The sequence below is a fragment of the Meriones unguiculatus genome, chromosome 4 (assembly GCF_030254825.1).
Source record: "Meriones unguiculatus strain TT.TT164.6M chromosome 4, Bangor_MerUng_6.1, whole genome shotgun sequence".
In the NCBI taxonomy this organism is placed as follows: Eukaryota; Metazoa; Chordata; class Mammalia; order Rodentia; family Muridae; genus Meriones; species Meriones unguiculatus.
Window position 1 is genome coordinate 20,648,627 of NC_083352.1, and position 18,993 is coordinate 20,667,619.

Sequence of the window (18,993 nt, forward strand, 5' to 3'; positions counted from 1 at the left end):
TAACTTAGAACCCCTGTTCAGATGTAGTCCATGGTAGCTCAGTATCCAAGTTGGTACCCTAGTAAGGGGAACAGGGACTATTTCTGACATGAATTCAATGGCTAGCTCTTTGAATTCTTCCCCTGCCACTCGAGGGAGGAGCAGCCTTGCTAGGCCACAGAGGAGGACTGTGCAGCCAGGTCTGAAAATACCTAATAAACTAGGGTTAGATGAAAGGGGAGGAGGTCCTTCCCTATCAGTGGACTTGGAAAAGAGTAGGGAGAAGATAAGGGAGGCAGGGTGGGATTGGGAGGGAATGAGGAAGTGGTATACAGCTGGGATATAAAGTTAATAAACTGTAATCAATATTAAAAATAAAAATTTAATGAAAAAATGATAGAGCTGGATTTAGAGCCAGTCACCTGGCCCATCTCCTGCCAGGATCATATCCTCAGGCCAAGTTAAGAGACATTTGTTTAATGGCTTACCAGATATGTCAAAGAGGGGGAATTCTGAGGATATTCACAAACTACACAGGTTCTCCTAAACACTGACTTTTCAAAACTGACAGTATTCCTCCAACTACGACTCAGGAATACTTTAAATAAAGAATCTATGTGTGTCCTCTCATATAGTTTGATGACAAGTACATTATATTTTATAAGAAATATACTATGCTTACGCATTAGGAAAAATTTAAATGAAATACTTTAAATGCTACACTATTAATATTTTTAAAGAACACAGAAAGTAATATATATATTCTTAAGTAATATATCTCTATATAAGTGATATATATATTTTTCCACAAGAATCTCTTTATTAAAAACCATATAAACAGGGTGCAGCTTTTATATATGCTTTTAATATTGATGGAGTGCTTAATATGGGTAGTGTATGCCTGCCCAGAGCTGCATCTTCTTTAAAGGACACCTAATGATATATTAATTTTTGTTTGTAGATGAGCACATTTAAACATAAGAAAATCAAGAACTTGGCTCAGGGTAGTTCTGTTCATGAAATTCAATCATAATTAAACCTCCAGCCTGGATTCTTTAACCTGTCCTTTAGCGGTGGGTAATGTTTAAGTGTGTGTGTGTGTGTGTGTGTGTGTGTGTGTGTGTGTGTCGCTTTTATTGGTTGGTCCCAGTCTTAAATTCATGCCCATTTCTAGTCATTTGAAAAGAGAATGACCAGTTTTAACTCATAACCACAGAGCACCATGGAAGGGTCTTTAGCTTCCAGATGCCAACATACGGTTCCCTCCTGTGTGCCTCAACTTAGGTAGCTGTTCCTTTAGACCCAAACACAATCTCAAGTTCAAAGTCACTGTCCTGACTGAACTACCTGTTGGGAATGCCAGATGCAAAAGTTTTCTCTTTTCTCTTCAGGGGATTTAGATCCAATCAACTCTTGGGTTCTATGACAAACATTGTAGCTCCATAAGAACATTCTAAACCTTTGGCAGGATTGTATTTCTTTGTTTTGCAGTGTGATGGGTGTTAGTGTTTTGGAACACAACCTGCTCCTGGCTTACCCAGCAACTTATGATGTCACGTGTCGACAGCCAGGTGGCTACACCTGGAAGGCGTGGTTACCTTGCCCCTTAAAGGCCCGACCCCGACACATGGTCTCTCTCTTACACTCTCTCTCTTTCTCTCTCTTACACTCTTTTTTTCTCTCTCTCCCTCTCTCTCTTGGGGCACCCCCCCTTTCCCCTTCCCTTTTCTCTCTCTCATGTCCTGCTTCCCCCTTCCTCCATACCCTCCTAATAAACTTCTTGCAGAGAATATCAGTTAACCAGCCTCATGATTTTTAACAATGGGGGCCTGTTTTTATTCCTTTAGTTTTTCTGTTTGTTTGGTACCGTTATATTTTCTTGTTTTTTCATTTTCCTGTAAATAACCTGGTCTGTAAATACAGATATCCTCTTCTATAGCTGTCCCAAATTATTTTCACCATCTAGTCTCTTTATAGTTCAGGTTTTATTTTGATTATTCTCATGAACAAATTTAACAAGATGAGTACAAGGCAAACAAAGGTCCATATGTTCTTGCTAAAGTACCCCGTGGCATGCCCTGCCTAATTTCATGACAGATATGTTAATAGAGGGAGGAAAGGCATCCCAGCTTGCTTGGGGGAAGTGGATAGGAACAAGCGAAAGTACATAGAAGGAGAGAAAAGGATCCGAGAAAGCAATTCTCAGATGACCTACCCTGTCAGGATAGGTTACAGGCAGCATAGATCCATGGGGAAATAAAGAAAGGGAGGTGACCAATAGAGAATGTCCTGGTGACAAAAGACGTTTTAAATGTTTCAGAGTTAGCATGTAAGAAAAGGAGGTACTTTTAAAAGCACACATCAACTGTGGTCCAGTGGATGAAGGTCTTTCATTATTTGGTAAGGGAATTATACTCTATAACAATCCAACATCTTTTTTTTTTTTTACCTAGCAAAAATGGCAAAATACAAAAGCATATAATGGATAGATAATAAAGGAAAAGTTCTATGGTCATTTATTGACTTTCTTTTAAATCCTTTTTATGCTCAGTTCTACCAGGATATGGCACACAAGTGGAAGTTTTCTTCGTTAAAAAAAAAGTTCATCTTTGTAGAGATGAAAGGAATACTTCCATTAATGACACGTGAGGATTACAATGTTTGTGCTGTATTTTAAATTAAACACAATGGCAATGAGCCTGGAGTTTCACTGTTTCCTGAAAGGTTGCTATGTACTATCTTCTAATGGGGTGTCCCACAATGGGACAATGTTTACTGGGTATGGGTATGAGGGATGTTGTATTAGCCTGCCTTCTGACTGCCTGTGTACCCAGATCTGTATCCTATGACTCCTGTGTGTCTGCAGCATTACATTCACATTTGATATGCAATATGCACAAAGGCACCTGTGAATTAATCAATTGTTTCTTAGGCAGGAAAGCAAACTACAAAGTCTTTTTTCAGTAGGAACACCTAGTCAGCACCATTAAAGTTGTTGTTTTGTTTGTTTTGTTTTTGTTTTTTTTTTTTGTAAAGGAGATGGAATCCAGGGACTCAAGCTTGCACGAAAGGCAAGCATTCTACTATGAAGATCTAGGATCTAGCTCCTTTGGGCTATGCATGGAATAGGGTTTTTTTTTGTTTTGTTTTGTTTTGTTTTTTTCAATTTTCAAACCACTTGGAAAGAATATGCAAGCCAAGGATACTTTATGTCCGCCAAAGAATAATTTACTTTAGGATGTTTTCTTGGTGATGCCATTTTGATATTTGTTGCTACATGGACTTCCTGCTGGAACTAAGTAGCTATGCAGTGAACACTGTTCTGAAACGTAAACTTTGCTACAAGTGTAATGTCAGTGTCATTCGTAAATCTTTGCCCACAGAGAGAAGCAGATAAGTTTGGTGTTGGCAAAGTAACACTTGTCTATTATAATTTTATATGAAAAATGGGTGGTCCATATAAATCACTGGCGCAAAAAGAGAGGATAAAATGTTATTTCAGATGCTCTGACCTATTCTAGAATAAAATGTGTCTTATTTGGTGCCCTAAGAAATACAGAGAAGAGCTGGTAATTGCTGTAATAGATAACAATGAGGCCAGAGAAATTTCTTAACAAAGCAACCATTATTTTCATGAGATTATAGCTTCACCTCTTCAGGCATTTCCTCTAGGTCATGTAAGTGGATAGCACAATAAACAAAGTGGTTATATTATTAGCTGGGGTTTGGGAATACTTGTTTGAATCACTATTGTAAGGATGTCATTATCTTTGACATGGCTTCCAAAGTAACCATTCAAACTTTTCTTATCAATGTGACCATCAGAAATGTAAACAAACGGCCATTTAACCCAATTGTCCTTTTCCAAGCCGTCAATATTGAAGTGACTTATGCTCCATCTTCACAAGGGCAGATTAGTTGGCAGGTAGGATTGCCTGGACGATTTCCTCTTTCTTTAAGTCCCTGATGGCATTTCTCTGGCTTTAGTCACACCACACATCTAGATGCTAATCCCTTTTTCTGAAGCAGATCCATTTAATCTTCTCAACTCAAAGCCCTCCCTTTTCTTTTTCATCAGAATAAAAAGCCACAGAGAAGGTGGCTCCCATCCCATAGGATCAGTCTAAACAGCCACCATGTAATCTTTCTGTTCCTGTCCATGGGGCAAACACAGGTTACCTAATATTGGCTATGATTCTCAAAACACAGAAGATATATTGAGAAGATGAAAGCAGGGTGGTCAGACAGCTCCAAGAGTCTGTTTAAACTCAGAAAGCATGGCCACACTAGTCCTACTTTAAGAAAGCATGGCCACCCAAATCCCCCTCTTTGACCAATCATGCCCATAATGATCTTTCTTCCCTTAAATGGCAATTTTCAACCATAAAGGGATTGGACGCCCAGTTTATGCTTGTAATTTGGATCTTTGGATTCACTTCTATTCCACTCTCACTCTCACCAGTCATGAGGCGTTTATTTTCTTGTTGAGAGCATTTAGGTGTAACGGTCTATGAGAGCATTGCTCTAAGGTTCTGTGATTCAGCTACAAGTGACCAAGCGACAATCATACCCAAATATTAAAGTTATTTTTCAGAGCTGGCAGCTCCATCTGGAGGAGAAAAAGAGCCCTTAGGACAATAGAGGAGATTCAGATACTTTGCTGAAGGCTAAAAAAATCAAATCATTGAAGGTCATCCAAGAGCTGAACAATGTCCTTGTCAAACCTCCAAAAGAAGGCTCCATAGGATTATGTTTGGCACATAGGGGAAAAAAAATTAGTGTAAAGGAAATTCCCACATTGCAACATGACCTAGATCCTTCAACAAGGTTGCTGTTTTGCAAAGCTGTTGCCGAACGCTGTTTTCATCAAAGCCAGCCTTCCTTGGTGCAACACTCAGTGAATAGCTATTTCACCAAGAGCACCTGAAAGTGTCCAAGAGTATCATGAGATCGTTTATCTGGGCTGCTGGCCGCTGTTTCCCACAAAGATGAGGAAATGGTAGTCATTTTGTCAACAGTGGTCTCCACTGTCTGTCTAGAAAGACAAAATAGATCCTGCTGTTCTGACTAGCCCAGAGTTTCCCACTGACATGTAGATTGCAGTTTCAGTTCATTCTCTTCTAAGGCTACCCATGTCCTCATTTTTATTGACGGCAATAGTCCTTACAGTCCTAAACATATTTCAGATATCCTGTTACACATATATAAAGGCAAAAGATGCTGAAACAGAGGTATTCCTTAGTAGAATGAAGACTGGTTGTTGGGGGAAAGCTAGTCTGGCATTTTCAGTTTATGAGGGATTGAACAGAGCACCTTCCTCAAAAGCCAAGTATAGTATGAGCCTCAGCATTTTTATGGCTATTTTATTTTCATTACAGTAAAATGCAAACTTAGTGGTCAGTAAACTGCCCATTTGTGATTAAACCTACACACTGTCAGTGTCCAGGGGAAAGTTTTGTTCAATCAGTAAATTACCTAAAGACACTGAATTATGGTCAACAACTGACCAAGAGATGAATGACTACTCTTTATAAAACATTTCAAAGTCCATATATATCCATGAGGAGCAAATTTATGTGTCTACTTGACTTGGCCATGTATTGCCAGCTGTCTGGTTTGTCTTTATTCTAGACATATGTATGAAAGTGTTGGTGATGACAGAAACTTTTAAATCTGGAGACGTAGTACAGCACGTGGAACATTTGAACATGAATAGTCCTCATTCAATCAGTTATAGACCTAGCAAAAAAGAAAGAAAGAAAAAAAAGGTTGACCCTACTAGAAGTGATAGAGAATTGTCCTCCCAGACAGTTTCTGAACTGAAATACGAGCCCTGCCTTTCTTTTGGTCTTTAACCTGGAATATCACATCTTGTTGGTTTTGTAGCAGTCAGCCAACCATTGGACACTGATTATTTCTTGGCTTGTTGGTCTTCAAAGCTTCAATTACTGTTTTCTTTTTACCTCCATTCCCTCCCTTCAATCCTCCCCTTTCCTTCCCTAAATGCTCCCCCCTCCTCCATTTATTATTTATTTACTGATTCAACTATTTATTTTTACTTTTTTGTTTTGTTTTGTCACAGTCTCCTTCCCTCTGTAGTCTACATTAGTTGTGTAAAGTGGAATCTGCCCTTAGCGGTTCACTGTCAGCGCTGATAATTCCTTCTGTCCTTAAACAGGGCTCTTACTCATCCTGAACATGAGCATGAGCCACAGCAAAAATACAAGTGATATTCCCATATAGGATTAAGTATACCAGGTGGTGATAGTGCACGCCTTTAATCCCAGCACTTAAGAGGGAGAAGCAGGCAGATCCCTGTGAGTTCAGGGCCAGCCTGGCTACAAAGTGATTCCAGGACAGCCAAAGCTACACACAGAGAAACTCTGTCTCAAAACAAAATAAAATTAAACAAAACCACCAAAAGCAAGTTAAGCTCTATGTCTTCCATGAGAAACTCTCAGGTTACATCACAGACAACTAACCTTAAAATCAGGTATTCAAGTCCAATAAGTGGTTAATGGGAGCTTTTATTACTACAGTTATCTAAAATTCAACTAGAACCCAAATTTCTATAGAGCTATAATCTTTTAGAAGGCATATGAAATCCAAAATTATAACTGTATCATTTTAAAAACATGTCCATCATGCTAAAAAGCTGTCACACCTTTGATCCATGATTCAGAAAAGTCCAGTGATATTCAAGGGTTGTTGGAAACTCATTTCCTTAAGCATCTGACTAATGAGTATGTGTAGAAGTTGGCTGCTGTGCACTTAATGGACAGCACAAAGATTTCAACACTGAACTTTCTCAGTACATTATTTGTGATCATCATCCCTTGCTTTGGGTCTGACCTGTACAAGCACTAGATAATTGTTTCGGGAATAAAGACAATGTGGGTACCAATGTGTGGATTCTAATGCATTGGCCATCTTAACCAATGCATGAAGCATGCAGATTTATTCTGAAAATGCAACACTTAGCATGTGCTTGCTTTCAGGAGCCCCCAGTCACAGGAATGCAAAGAAAGGAATCCAATAGAAGTCTTTCCTTCACAGTGTCATTGTCCCTAATGAAAAGTAGCATACATTCTAGAAATGATTGCAACCTACTAAGTTGTGGCATTCCTTTGTCAGATATCATGCAAGAAATATTTGAGTAAACAACCTAGTTTCTAGTTCTAGAAAACATGGATGGTCCCAGTCTCATTTTTAAGGAACTACAGAGTATCAATACAGCTTAGTTCATGTTAGTGGGAATAATTTGAGTAAATACTCCCTTCCATGAAAGATTCAAATGTGTTCTGTCAACATGTGCCTCTGTTCATAACTGAAAGTGGGTATAAGTTTTGGTACTTTTAATAAAAAAAAAATGTGAGTTGGCCAGAATCACAATGTCAATAACAGAAATTATCATGTTAAAAATGGCTTCTCCTTGACTTGACAAGATCCTTCCGCACCTTCCGACCTAGTCAGAGAGTCACTTAGAGGTGATAACAGTGTGATATTTGAAACAAAAAAAGCCTGGGAATTTAGAGATAAATAAACATTCCATTCCCCACTCTACAAGACCAATGTGAGACACAACCTCTACCATCAGGGGTCATGCATCTTCCCTCCATCATTGGCAAAATGTAGTTGCAATATGTTTTCCTTGCCAGAGGATCTAGGCCTCCAAAAAATATTAATAGCTTTAAAGTTTTGTATTGTTTTTCAGAGAAACAAATTCACAGCAATCAGTATCAGGATTTCACTAAAATTAAAAGTGGTCACTTCTTGAAGTCTTAAAATTTAAAAATTCTTTCTCTGGAAAAATTACCCAATTTGGTTGTAATAAAGTATTTGAAATCACTCGATTTGGCCCAAGCATATAGTCCAGTAAAAGAGAATTAGTCCAGCATGCACATGCACCTAGGTTCCATTCCTTGAACATCAAAAGATAAAAATAAAATTAAAAAGACTCACTCTGCATGTACCAAAAATGTACCCATGTACTTTTCAGCTCTCTATCTATCTATCTATCTATCTATCTATCTATCTATCTATCGATCTATATTTCATTTCCAGTGACTGGATTTCTGCTGTTTTACTAAACCCAGCTAATGATTGAAGCATTCTTCTGGAAACATAAGACTATATGCACATCACCCACAATTATGTAAGACAGCAAATAGATGGTGTTACCTAGAATGCAGAGACCGTCTGTGCAGTTTTCAGATTCCTGGCTGAGACCTTCACAGAACTTGCCCCCATTTCTTGGGGGTGGAGCTGTGCACTCACGGATGCGAAGATGCTCACACTCAGGGCTGCAGACCGACCATTCACTCCATACTTCCCAGCTGCCATCCACTTCAAAGGAAAGCAACAGAGGCAACCATTAGTAGAAGTCACCAGCTATTGTGAGACTTGCCCCACACCTTAAACAGACCACCATCCCAATAAGAACAAACTAAGAGATCAGGGTATCTTCCCTCCACAGTTGAAGACCCAGGACTGAATTTAGGCAAATGGTTGAGTGAATGGAATCTTTGATTTGGCTAATAACATCCATTATCCATTCTTTCCCCATCTTTCATGCCCAAGAGCATTACTGATGGACAGGTAGACATGTGCTCTACCATGAGATGTCCATCGATGCACTGTGGGCTTACAGTTTAGAGTATTGAATAAAGTAGATTGACTTTAAGTCCCCAAATTTCCTAAACAATAAAAAGTTAAACCCACGTGAACTGATAGTGTTAAATGAAAACAGGTCAGTGAAACCCCAAGATGGCAGAACCTACAGAAATAGAATTTCTTGGGTCATAGATTGCCGGTGTACATTGAAATGAACAGACTGAACTTAATTCCATTAAATATGAGCCCAAGAGACTAGGACAGATGTTTGAGGCAATTGCCCATTACCTCCTAGGAATAGTTTTCACCATGCTTATGTAGGTTAAGAGCTCACAAGGTTTTAATCTAAACCAATTCAGTCAAAAAAGAAAATAGGGAAATTTTAAGAAGTACTAAATGTGGATCAAAAATGTCTGAGTCCTAGTCTTGGTTTGTAAATATGTCAGCTGAGAAAGTAAGTCACATGTCTCCAATTTGCCGCTTCTGTCATCTGGGGACCATCAAGTCACAATGGAAAGAAAAATGACATGGCATGTATGGAAGTGTCCTGCACAGTACCTGGCACATAGTAAGCACTCAATAAATGTGTATGAAATATGAAATATAAGGACAAATTAAACTCTGAACACATGCTGCTGGTCAGAGTCTCACCTTAGCTTCTAGAGCAACTCAAATTGAAAATTTAACAACACGAGGCTCTGGTTTAGGTCCTTGGTTGTGTGGCACATACTCAGGAACACTTTTGTTCTCTGTGGAAGGACATGCTTTCCGTAAAGAAAGCCACCTTCCTCCTTATGTGGTTCTCATTGCATCAACGGGATTATAGCCAGGAAGAGAGAACAAAAGAACTGATAGAAGACACATTCAGTAAATGAGATCTACTACTTGGAAAGAAAGGCAACTGCAGGTCAGGTGTAAACACACACCATTGCAGTAGATGATCTCTGCCAAGTGTATTGCAAATAACTACCAAGCTGTACCTGATAAAAGGTCCAGTTCTGGTTAGTTGCTATTTGGTGCTTGGAGGCAGCTCACCAAGGCCCTGGCTACTGTACTCAAATACATGCCATCAAATGGAAAAATCAAGGGGAGAAAGTAGTGGCTTAGTCCAACCAAACACTGCTATCACAAGCCTTGCAGAAAGGGGTTTCACCCATGTTCTTGCCTTTACAGTGCATTCACTATCAGCACCATGGACAGAAGCAATGGTTTAGGCTCTCAGATGTTTGGAAGGAAGGGCACATTGCTTGCTCCACAGCAGCTTAACAGCGTTGGTGGGTTAGGAGGAGAAGGGGATCTGTGTATATCTCACCAGGACAAAGAGCAGTGCAGGTTATTTTCTGCACTGACATTCCCTCACAAAAGGCCCCACCATTGAGAGGAGCAGGGTTGGTGCAGGTCCGGGAACGTTTCTGCCATCCTCTACCACAGCGAACATTGCAGGCTGACCACTCTGTCCAGGAAGACCAGCCTCCATTCACTGAGAGACAAAAATGGGGAGGGGAGAAAAAAAAAGGAGAGAGGTTTGTACTGATTGCCTACTATGTGCAAGCCACTGAGCCAGGTGCTGTGAGTATCTGGGGAAGAAGAGATGGTGCAAAGTCTCACTGGCTGCTCTGCTGTGAGGCAACAGTGGTCCTCATTCCTCTATGCTTCAGTAAGAGGAACCTAGAGAGTTTGCTTTGCAGGAAACTATTAAAAACAGGCAGAGCTCATCAGCAAATCTCTAAGGCACTTGACCGTCCAGAGTATGAGAAGAAAATATCAGCATTTGAATTTCTATTACTTTTAAGTGCTTCAAAAATAAATCCCAGGGCTCTTCTATTGTGGAGAGAAAAGCCTCAACTCAGATAGCTGGGAACTGTTTTTATACAATGCCTGAGATCATCAGCAAACAACAATATTTGGTTTTGGTGCATTTCATCTGGTAGGAGAGGAACTGATTGCCAGTAAGTCTGTGAAGATATGGGGTGGTGGGGTCTGAGTCTGGAAAGGGTGGGGAGCTAAAGTTGTCCTACCATGATGCTTTCCAAACATAAACACAATGGAAAAGAAAAAAAAAATACCATTTCATTACTTTTAAGAGAGAGAAATTGAAAATACCACTGGCTGCCTCGCAACAGCCCAGGACCGAATGGACCAGAAAACACATTAATAGTGTTAGGGATGTTTTCTCACCTGGCAAAGGAGTGAGGCTGAAGAGCACTATGGTGAATGACCCAGGGGCCTCTCGACTCTTGGCCTGGGCAGTTTTAATACAGTACACAGCTCTCTATAGCTCCACCTTTAGCCCTCCCTATCCCTTCCTGGCCTTTGGGCTGGTCTTACCGTAGACCACCACAGTTGCAGACAGGCTTCTCCTCTTGGCCACGATGTTGGCTGCCATACAAGTGTAATTCCCTGAGTCTGAGAGCCGGGCCTGCCTGATGATCAGATTATGGTCAGCCCTGGTGTCAATGTTCTCATCCTGTTCAGAGTCAATGGGCTCCTCATTTTTCAGCCATTCCACCTACAGGTAGAAAAGGAAGTTTACAATTTATCACAAGAATAAACTCTCTGCCAGGAATAGAAGATATGTACTTGTGATGTGTAGGGAGAGAAATGGGTATAACACACAGAAGTGTGGGAAGCACCCTGCTTTGTATTCCACATCTTCATGCTGAATAAATCTGGTTCTATTTGGGAAAGAGATACTCAAGTTAGCAAACTGAAATAGGGGGAAAACCCTCAAATACCCTAATATATAACCCATTTTCTAGAAATGTAGCAGAACAGAAATGACTACAATTAGCAGGTCATTTCCTTTCATTAGAAACCCGATGATGATGATGATGATGATGATGATGATGACGACGACGAGATAACGATATGATATTTCAAAGTAAGGCAATGTAACTTTAAAAAACGCAACGCACATATGTTGGACTTGTACTTTGTGCTGAGAGAACACCTTGTTGGACAAATTTTCAAGTCAATATGTATTCATTTAAGTTTTAATAGAGCCATGATGGCGTAGACAAGCTGAAGAGATGCAGTTGTGAGCAATCATAGGATCAAACATTCAGTTCTCAGAATTCCCCAGGGTTGGAGATCCATCCTTCTGAGTTACATCTCCAAGGTTTAACCAAGCCGATATGGATTACAAAGAGCACTTAACTCCTGTCTTTATCTTCCTCTTGTTTGTTTGCTCTTTTCATGTTCTTGGGAAAAAAAAAAAACAACAACTACTTTCCACCTTCTAATTTGACTTGGGTCCTATTGTTACTCAGCTTTTATTTCCTGGAGCACATGAAAAAGAGACAGACAGAAGTTCCCAATTCTTTATTCTTCCCCAGTAGAGGTGTACACCACACTTAGTTTCCAGGTCAAGTATGATGGTGGAAGCATTTTATTTCCCATCCTTATTCTTTCCCGCCATACTTTCACACCTAAGTCATCAAGTATGATGGCAGAAGCATTCTGTTCCCTATTCCTTATTCTTCCCCGATGGAGGTGTACAATACTTAGTTCCTAGGTCATTAGTAACTGAGTCATTAAACCTTAGATCCCATGGTTTAACTATATCCTTCTCCCTGTTGTCTTCTCCTCTATACATCTTCACTGTCTTATGACACCATGACCACACATGACATTTAACTCAGATTATCAGCATATGTAAAGACCAAATCTGATAAATATATAGAAACTATAATTTATCATAGAATCAGGATTCCCAAGAGTTGGAGAACCTTGGTGTGTGTGTGTGTGTGTGTGTGAGAGAGAGAGAGAGAGAGAGAGAGAGAGTAAGTGTGTGTGTGTGTGTGTGAGAGAGAGAGAGAGAGAGAGAGAGAGAAAGAGAGAGAGATCATTTGGATTACTCCTTCAATGGAAGTGAATATGCTAACAAGATCACATAGAGCATGTTGCACAGGGGACATTCAGCCATGCTTGGCTCACTACTATATGAGAGATGGTTTCAGCATAACATGCTTCATTTACTTTTGTTTTTAAATGTAAATAATTCAGATTCATCACTCATAAATTGTATCTGCCATGTAATAGTTTGGCACAGCAAAGAAGTGCTGGTCTCTATAAAAATGGTCATTTACCAGATGAAAATTTAATCATGGTTCTTCAACAATATTTTCCACCCGTACTGTCCATTTGTTAGTGTATGATATCAAAATTACCATCATCTAAAATTAACTCACAAAGGCAGCAGTTTGAGAAAGAAAAACAATACCAAATGCTGAGAGAGCTCCAGAAGAATGAACAGAGAGATGCAAAATCGGAAGTTACAGAGACCATGAAGTAAGAAGCACATTCCATTACCAACCCCCAAATCCCTGAAGGCATTACCACGGTCTGACACAGAGAGGCACCAATTATTAATCATGCACAGTCAAGGAGTATGGTTCTATCATCCAAGTTACTTTAGGCCTTGGTGTTTTACCACAGCAACAGAAACTCACTTCACAACACATATGAATATTAATTTATGACACAATGTCTTTAGTTTTTCACTGACAGTGGATTTCACAGTCATTTGGTTATCCATATATAACAAGTAATACAAACACTGACTGAGCATCAGAGGTTGCACTGAGAACAAAGTAAACCCATTTTCCCAAATCAAGAAGGAAACTGAATGGCGAGACAAAAAAGGGAAGAAAATCCATATTCTCAACAAAAGCTGGGAGCAAATAATACGGTCATTAACCTCTTTCATGTGAATAGAATTAGTGATTCTTTTTTTCAAGACAGGGTTTCTCTGTGTAGTCTTGGCTGTCCTGGACTCATATTGTAGACCAGATTGGCCTCAGACTCACAGATATCTGCCTGCCTCTGCCTCCCAGAGCACTGGAATTACAGAGGTGTAAATTTGTGCCCGGTAAATGCGTGATTTTTATATCACTCTAACCTCTAAGTCATTATAAACACCAAAATTGTTCACAAGGCATGTCTGAGAGCTACTGTTCTGCCTCTGCTCTCCTAGCTCAAAAATTCAGCTGTAAAATGCCCACTAAAGAGTTAATGTTTTATTGACCTATGGACATATTTGTGAAGATGTTTCCAGATTGATTTAATTGATTTAGGAGACTGATTTCAGATGTGGATGGCATCACTGAATATGCTGGGATCCTTGGTTAAATATAAGAAGAAAGTGAGTGAGCACCATCATTCATATTATTCTTGCTTGTGAAAGTCATGTGACCACCCAAGTCAGGTTTCTGTTGCTACGACTCCCACAAAATGCCCACAAAATGTACTTTTAAGGGAGGTCTACAGAGTAAACCTTTCCTTTCTTAATTTAGTTTAATCAAGCACTCTGTCTCAATAATGAGAATGATACTTGCAGGTTTAGATTTTTAAAAAAAATAATAATTTAATTTATTTCATTTTATGTGCATTAATGTGAAGGTATCAGATCCTTTGAAATTGGGGTTACAGAGTGAGCTGCCATGTGGGTTCTGGGAATCGAACCCAGATCCTTTGGAAGAGCAGACAGTGCTCTTAACCACAGAGTCATCTCTCCAGCCACAGGTTTAGATTTTCAAAAAAGCTAATTTATTTAGGATTCTTAAATGTTTCTACCTCTCTTTCAACCCACTGACCAGAGGTAGGGGAGAAAGGAGGTTTTTAGGAAAGGGAGGTTGTAGAACTTTTTAAAAGCAGTTCCTGGGGGTGAATCTACTCTTCTTATCTGAATACCAGCAGTTCAAACCACATGCTAACACCAAGCAGCAACATCAATCAGCATGATTCAGAAGATCAGGACAAGTCGGTGAAAGCCAAACATTCAGTTGGACTGCTCAGAAAAGTTCTCTGGAAAGTTTCTTTCTGTGAAGTCAAGTGTTGAAGAACAAAGATCAGTGCAGGGATGTCTATCAAAACAAAAAATAAAACCTGTCCTGATGAGCCCCGGTAGGCTAGGGTCAACTAGAAGGGGAGGAGGACCTCCCCTATCAGTAGACTAGAGGAAGGGTATAGAGGGAGAAGAGGGAGGGAGGGTGAGATTGAGAGAAGATGAAAAAGGGGCCACAGCTGGGATACAAATTAAATAAATTGTAATAAATGGTAATAAAAAAAGAAAAAAAAGAGTTAATGTTTGAGCTTTGCTATTGGTAATGCTTAGAAAGCCCTCCTCTATGTTGTTTTCTGTTTCCATATTCTTCTGTGACTGTCAACAAGCAAATTAGTTTTGGAGTGTGGAGTCATGTAGGCAGTGGTCCTGGATAGAACTTTCTCAAAATCCCCAGTGCCTAGAAGTCAAAGAACTTGGCCGTGAGAAATTCAAAGCAATAGGCACCAAGGAAAGATCTATCTTCAGATTGAAAATCTACAGAAAAAAACCAACAGACCAAACAAGAAAAAAAAAATCACCCATGAAATAAACTAGGCCAACTTTACTGTAAATTTGACCGAGAAAATGTCAATATGGATAATATGAGGAAAAATAATGTAAATAAGCTGAATCTTCCTTTAACTTCATCAAAATTTATCCAGTAAACATGGCATAACAATAAATACACAGTTGATTAAATAAATATCAAGACATACATGACAATTAAACTGTGTATTCTATATCACTAGTAGTAATTTAAATGATAATGAATTTTTCCTGAACTATGGTGATAACTCAGTTGGTGAGCTGTTTGTCTTGTAAGCCTGAGCATCTGAGTTCCAGTCCTTAAAAAACTCCAGTGTAGGGGTTTATGTTTTCTCCTCTCAGTGCTAGGAAGGTGATGATAGGTAGATTCCATAGACTGCTTTGCATTTACTCACACAGTTGTATACACACACACACACACACACACACACACACACAATTTTCTCCTTAAAACAAACAAACCAACGAAAACACATTGACACCCTCACCTACATCACAACACTCTTTACTTTATGGTTCCTTTGGTTTTCACTAGGACTGCACCATAGGACAATTTATCTTCTTATTTCTTTCCTATTGTCTCTGGAATTTCTGTAGCAGCCTGAAGACTAACTGGTCTACCTGCTACTTTCATTCCTCCTCCTACACTCCCTCAACTATCAGTCACTTTGCAGCTAGAAACTGCTCAACATTTTTAGTTCTTCTCTAGAGGAAGATACCTCATCCTCTTCTGTGGTTTGCCTTCTATGTGCTCCTTATGTCAAATCTTCCAGTCAAACCTTACCTCACCCACTCTTCTCTACTCAGACTATACTTTACCCTCTTCCGGAAATTCAAGGCAAGTCCCTCCCACTGCAGCTTCCAAACCTAGAGGTGTTCCCATGCTACACCAATGACCCCATTTACTTGATATTCCAGACTTAGATCATATATAATATTCTTTGAGATGTCTTACTGAGAAATGCCTTTTAAACAACAAATACTGATTACTTCATTTTGCTCTAACTTTCCTCTAATGTTATCCTCACTGAGTAGTGCTAAAAATAGTAATACAAGGTGTATTAAGAAACCATTATCTATCATATCCTTTTGGCATTATAAGCCTAAAAATTTGCCAAAATAATGTATTAGAGATTGTATTACATAGGGTTTCTATTACTGTTATAAAACACCAATGCCTAAAGTAACTTGGAGAGAAAGAGTGTATTTAAGCTTACAACCTACAGGTCATGCTACACCATTGGGAAAAGTCATTGCAGAAAGTAGGGGAAGAACTTTGATAGAGGCTATGGAAAAAGACAGTGTACTGGCTTGTTTCTATGGTCCACTCACTGCACATGTATGCATGCTTTCTTTGTTTCTTTGTGTTTTCTTCTCCCCTTCCATCTCTCTCTGTCTCTCTCTGTCTCCACGCAGTGCTGGCTATTTTGGAACTCACTATGTAGACAAGGCTGGGCTTGAATTCACAGAGATCCTCTTGCCTCTGATTCCCAAATGCTGAGAGTAAAGGCACGTGACATGATACCTGGCTTTCAGTCTGCTTTCTTGTAAACCTCAAATTCATTTGTTCTGAGTTAGTACTAGCCATGTTGGACTTGGCTCTCCCACATCAATCAGTACAACCAACCAACCAACCAACCAACCAACTAACCAATCAACCAATCAACCAATCAAATGCCCAACAGAATTCCCTATTGGTGAGTCTTATGAAAACATTTTGTTAATTGAGAGTCTCTCTGTCCAAATGATTGTAGCTTATGTCAAGTTGATATAAAACTAACAACAGAGTAGAGATGACAGTTTGATCACAGTGAGTTGTTTTTGTTAGAAAAAGGAAGGAAGAAAATAAAAAAGGAAGAAGGGTAGGAAGGGAGTGCAGGAGAAAAGGAGGGAGAAGGGAGAGAAATCATGTCAAACAATAGAAGTTGGAAACTACTCATGAGTTATTAACTTAATTCAGCATTATATAGGCATTAATACAAAGATGAAAGTTAAAATACAAGCTATATTTAGTGTTATAGATTTTTAAAATGAAAACCCAGTCTCAAACATACATATGCATTAAAAGATCAGAAGTGCTGCTGTATATGAATATTTAAGATCTTAGATGTTATGTTCTTTTACTACTAGTAGTTGTGGCGTATTTGAAAGAAAGCATCTGCAATGTGAAAAAATATCACTTTGGCTTTGGAACATCTCTTTCATTTATCATACAGCATTGCAGTTTTCAACTTTATATTTAAGCAGAGAATTTTTTTTCAATTCAAAGCTTATCTAGAAACCCAAAATGGAAAATTGATAAAGGAGGAAAGATCCTGAGACTTACACAGGAGTCTCAGGATTTTCAACAGCAGATTTGGAACCCTTCAACTACAAGCATGAGCCCATGCCTGGGCCCACTGTCTTTGTGCCACATCCGAGAATATTCTCATCCTGCTATGTGTGTGGCAATGAAGCCTCTAGAGATGTGGCATGTACAATGGCCCTCCTAGGTGTTCCATGAACTTAGCTTTACACACTTGTGCACACATGTTCTAGGTGTTCATACACCTTCTCTTACACTGGGTATCAATAGTACTATGACTGAGGTCCATCAATCTAACTGTGTCTATAAGCAGTCATGACATTAGTGCATTCCAAAGAGTAGGGCCTTTAATAGTAACTTAATAGTTTATCCATTTAACCAATGACAGGATCTTTATGAGGTAATAAGTTCATTGTTTTCAGGGCTTATAAAATTGATAAATTGCATGTTGATTTATGGTTTTGTCATGTAGAGAAACTTAAAATATTTTTTATGATCTTCTAATGTAGACTAGTATAATACAGCACACACACACACACACACACACACACACACACATGCACACATACATTCATATTCTTTAGTTGCAAATTCTACTGTCCTGGGACTAAGAAAACAATATAAATTCATGCAGGTGTCAGGTGCAATATATGGATACGTTACCTGTGTATTAAAAGATTATTCAATTTCTACACAGAGATGCGCTTCACTCTTATCTTTTTTTGAAGAAACGTGGTCCTTTAAGCCTCCTTTTATTTTCCCATTTTTGCTAGTAACATTAATTTTTTTTAAAGTGTTGGTAGAATAAAAACTGAAAATGAACTAAGTTTTGCTTAAAAATCTATTTAGCTTTTAATATATTATACTGAGGTCTTCAGACTTATAGGGTATTCAGCCTCCATGATAGGGATTATGGATAAGTGCCAGCTGAAGAAAAATGTAGAGTGAGAGTCATGTGCAAATAAGTCCTTGCTAGTCAGGGTCCGAGCACCATCACCACGAAAAAGAATAGAGCCAAGGATTTCTTACAAAAGACATGTGACAGTTCATGCGCTGTAGCCAGGAAAATATTAGCCACTCCTCTCTAGAAAAGTACAGTGCAATGCCCAACCTCATCACCATCACCACAGAGAAGCTCAACATCCTCTGATGAGAGTTTGCCCCTTGGCACTGGTCTCCCTGCTCTCCTTATGTGTGCTGGCATGTGCTGTCTTGCTGTTGGCTGTGCTGTCTCAGGGAAGTGAAAGAACATCATAGAGCAAAGTATTGTGAGTCTAGAAATTCTTTTATGAAAGGTTTGCAGAGCTGGAAGTTCCTACTTATGCTCTCAATAAAGAGGATACACATTTTTCTGTCTAGCATTATAGGATCAATACATTGACACCTGAGGCTCACAGGCTTTTGCTTCAGTGATCCCGATGACTTCATGCTGTCAGGTCATATTTTCAACAGAGAGGCTTAACATTTCTAAAGGTTGTTGGCATCTGGCTCTCACTCTAAAGAGAAATAATTCTTCATCTGATTTCTGCTTTCTTGCTTCGGATGGAAAGTCTTGCTTAGAAATATGTGCAGAAGCTAGTTACTTGGAGGTAATGAATCTCTGGGTCTGCAGGATGCCTGCATTCATTAGCACAGTGCTACATACAGATGGTCTTCAATTTGTCAGTTTTTCCAGTTTATAAACAAATCTGGAAACACAGACCACTGAAGACAATTACGTCTCTTG

At 39.2% G+C, this 18,993-nt stretch overlaps 1 protein-coding gene across 7 annotated transcripts in view; it reads right to left on the minus strand.

Annotated features, from left to right (window-relative positions):
* The window catches only part of Unc5d (unc-5 netrin receptor D), a 547,003-nt gene that overhangs the window by 102,047 nt on the left and 425,963 nt on the right, over positions 1–18,993 (minus strand). For 4 of the 7 annotated variants that reach the window (XM_060381568.1, XM_060381570.1, XM_060381567.1 and 1 more), the window contains 3 exons: positions 10,921–11,101; positions 9,905–10,072; positions 8,161–8,325 (listed from right to left, as the gene is read on the minus strand). In XM_060381568.1, coding sequence (XP_060237551.1) covers positions 8,161–8,325; positions 9,905–10,072; positions 10,921–11,101 — 514 coding nt within the window. The remainder of the gene's footprint in view (positions 1–8,160; positions 8,326–9,904; positions 10,073–10,920; positions 11,102–18,993) is intronic. The other 3 variants (XM_060381572.1, XM_060381573.1, XM_060381571.1) reach the window with 1 other exon arrangement.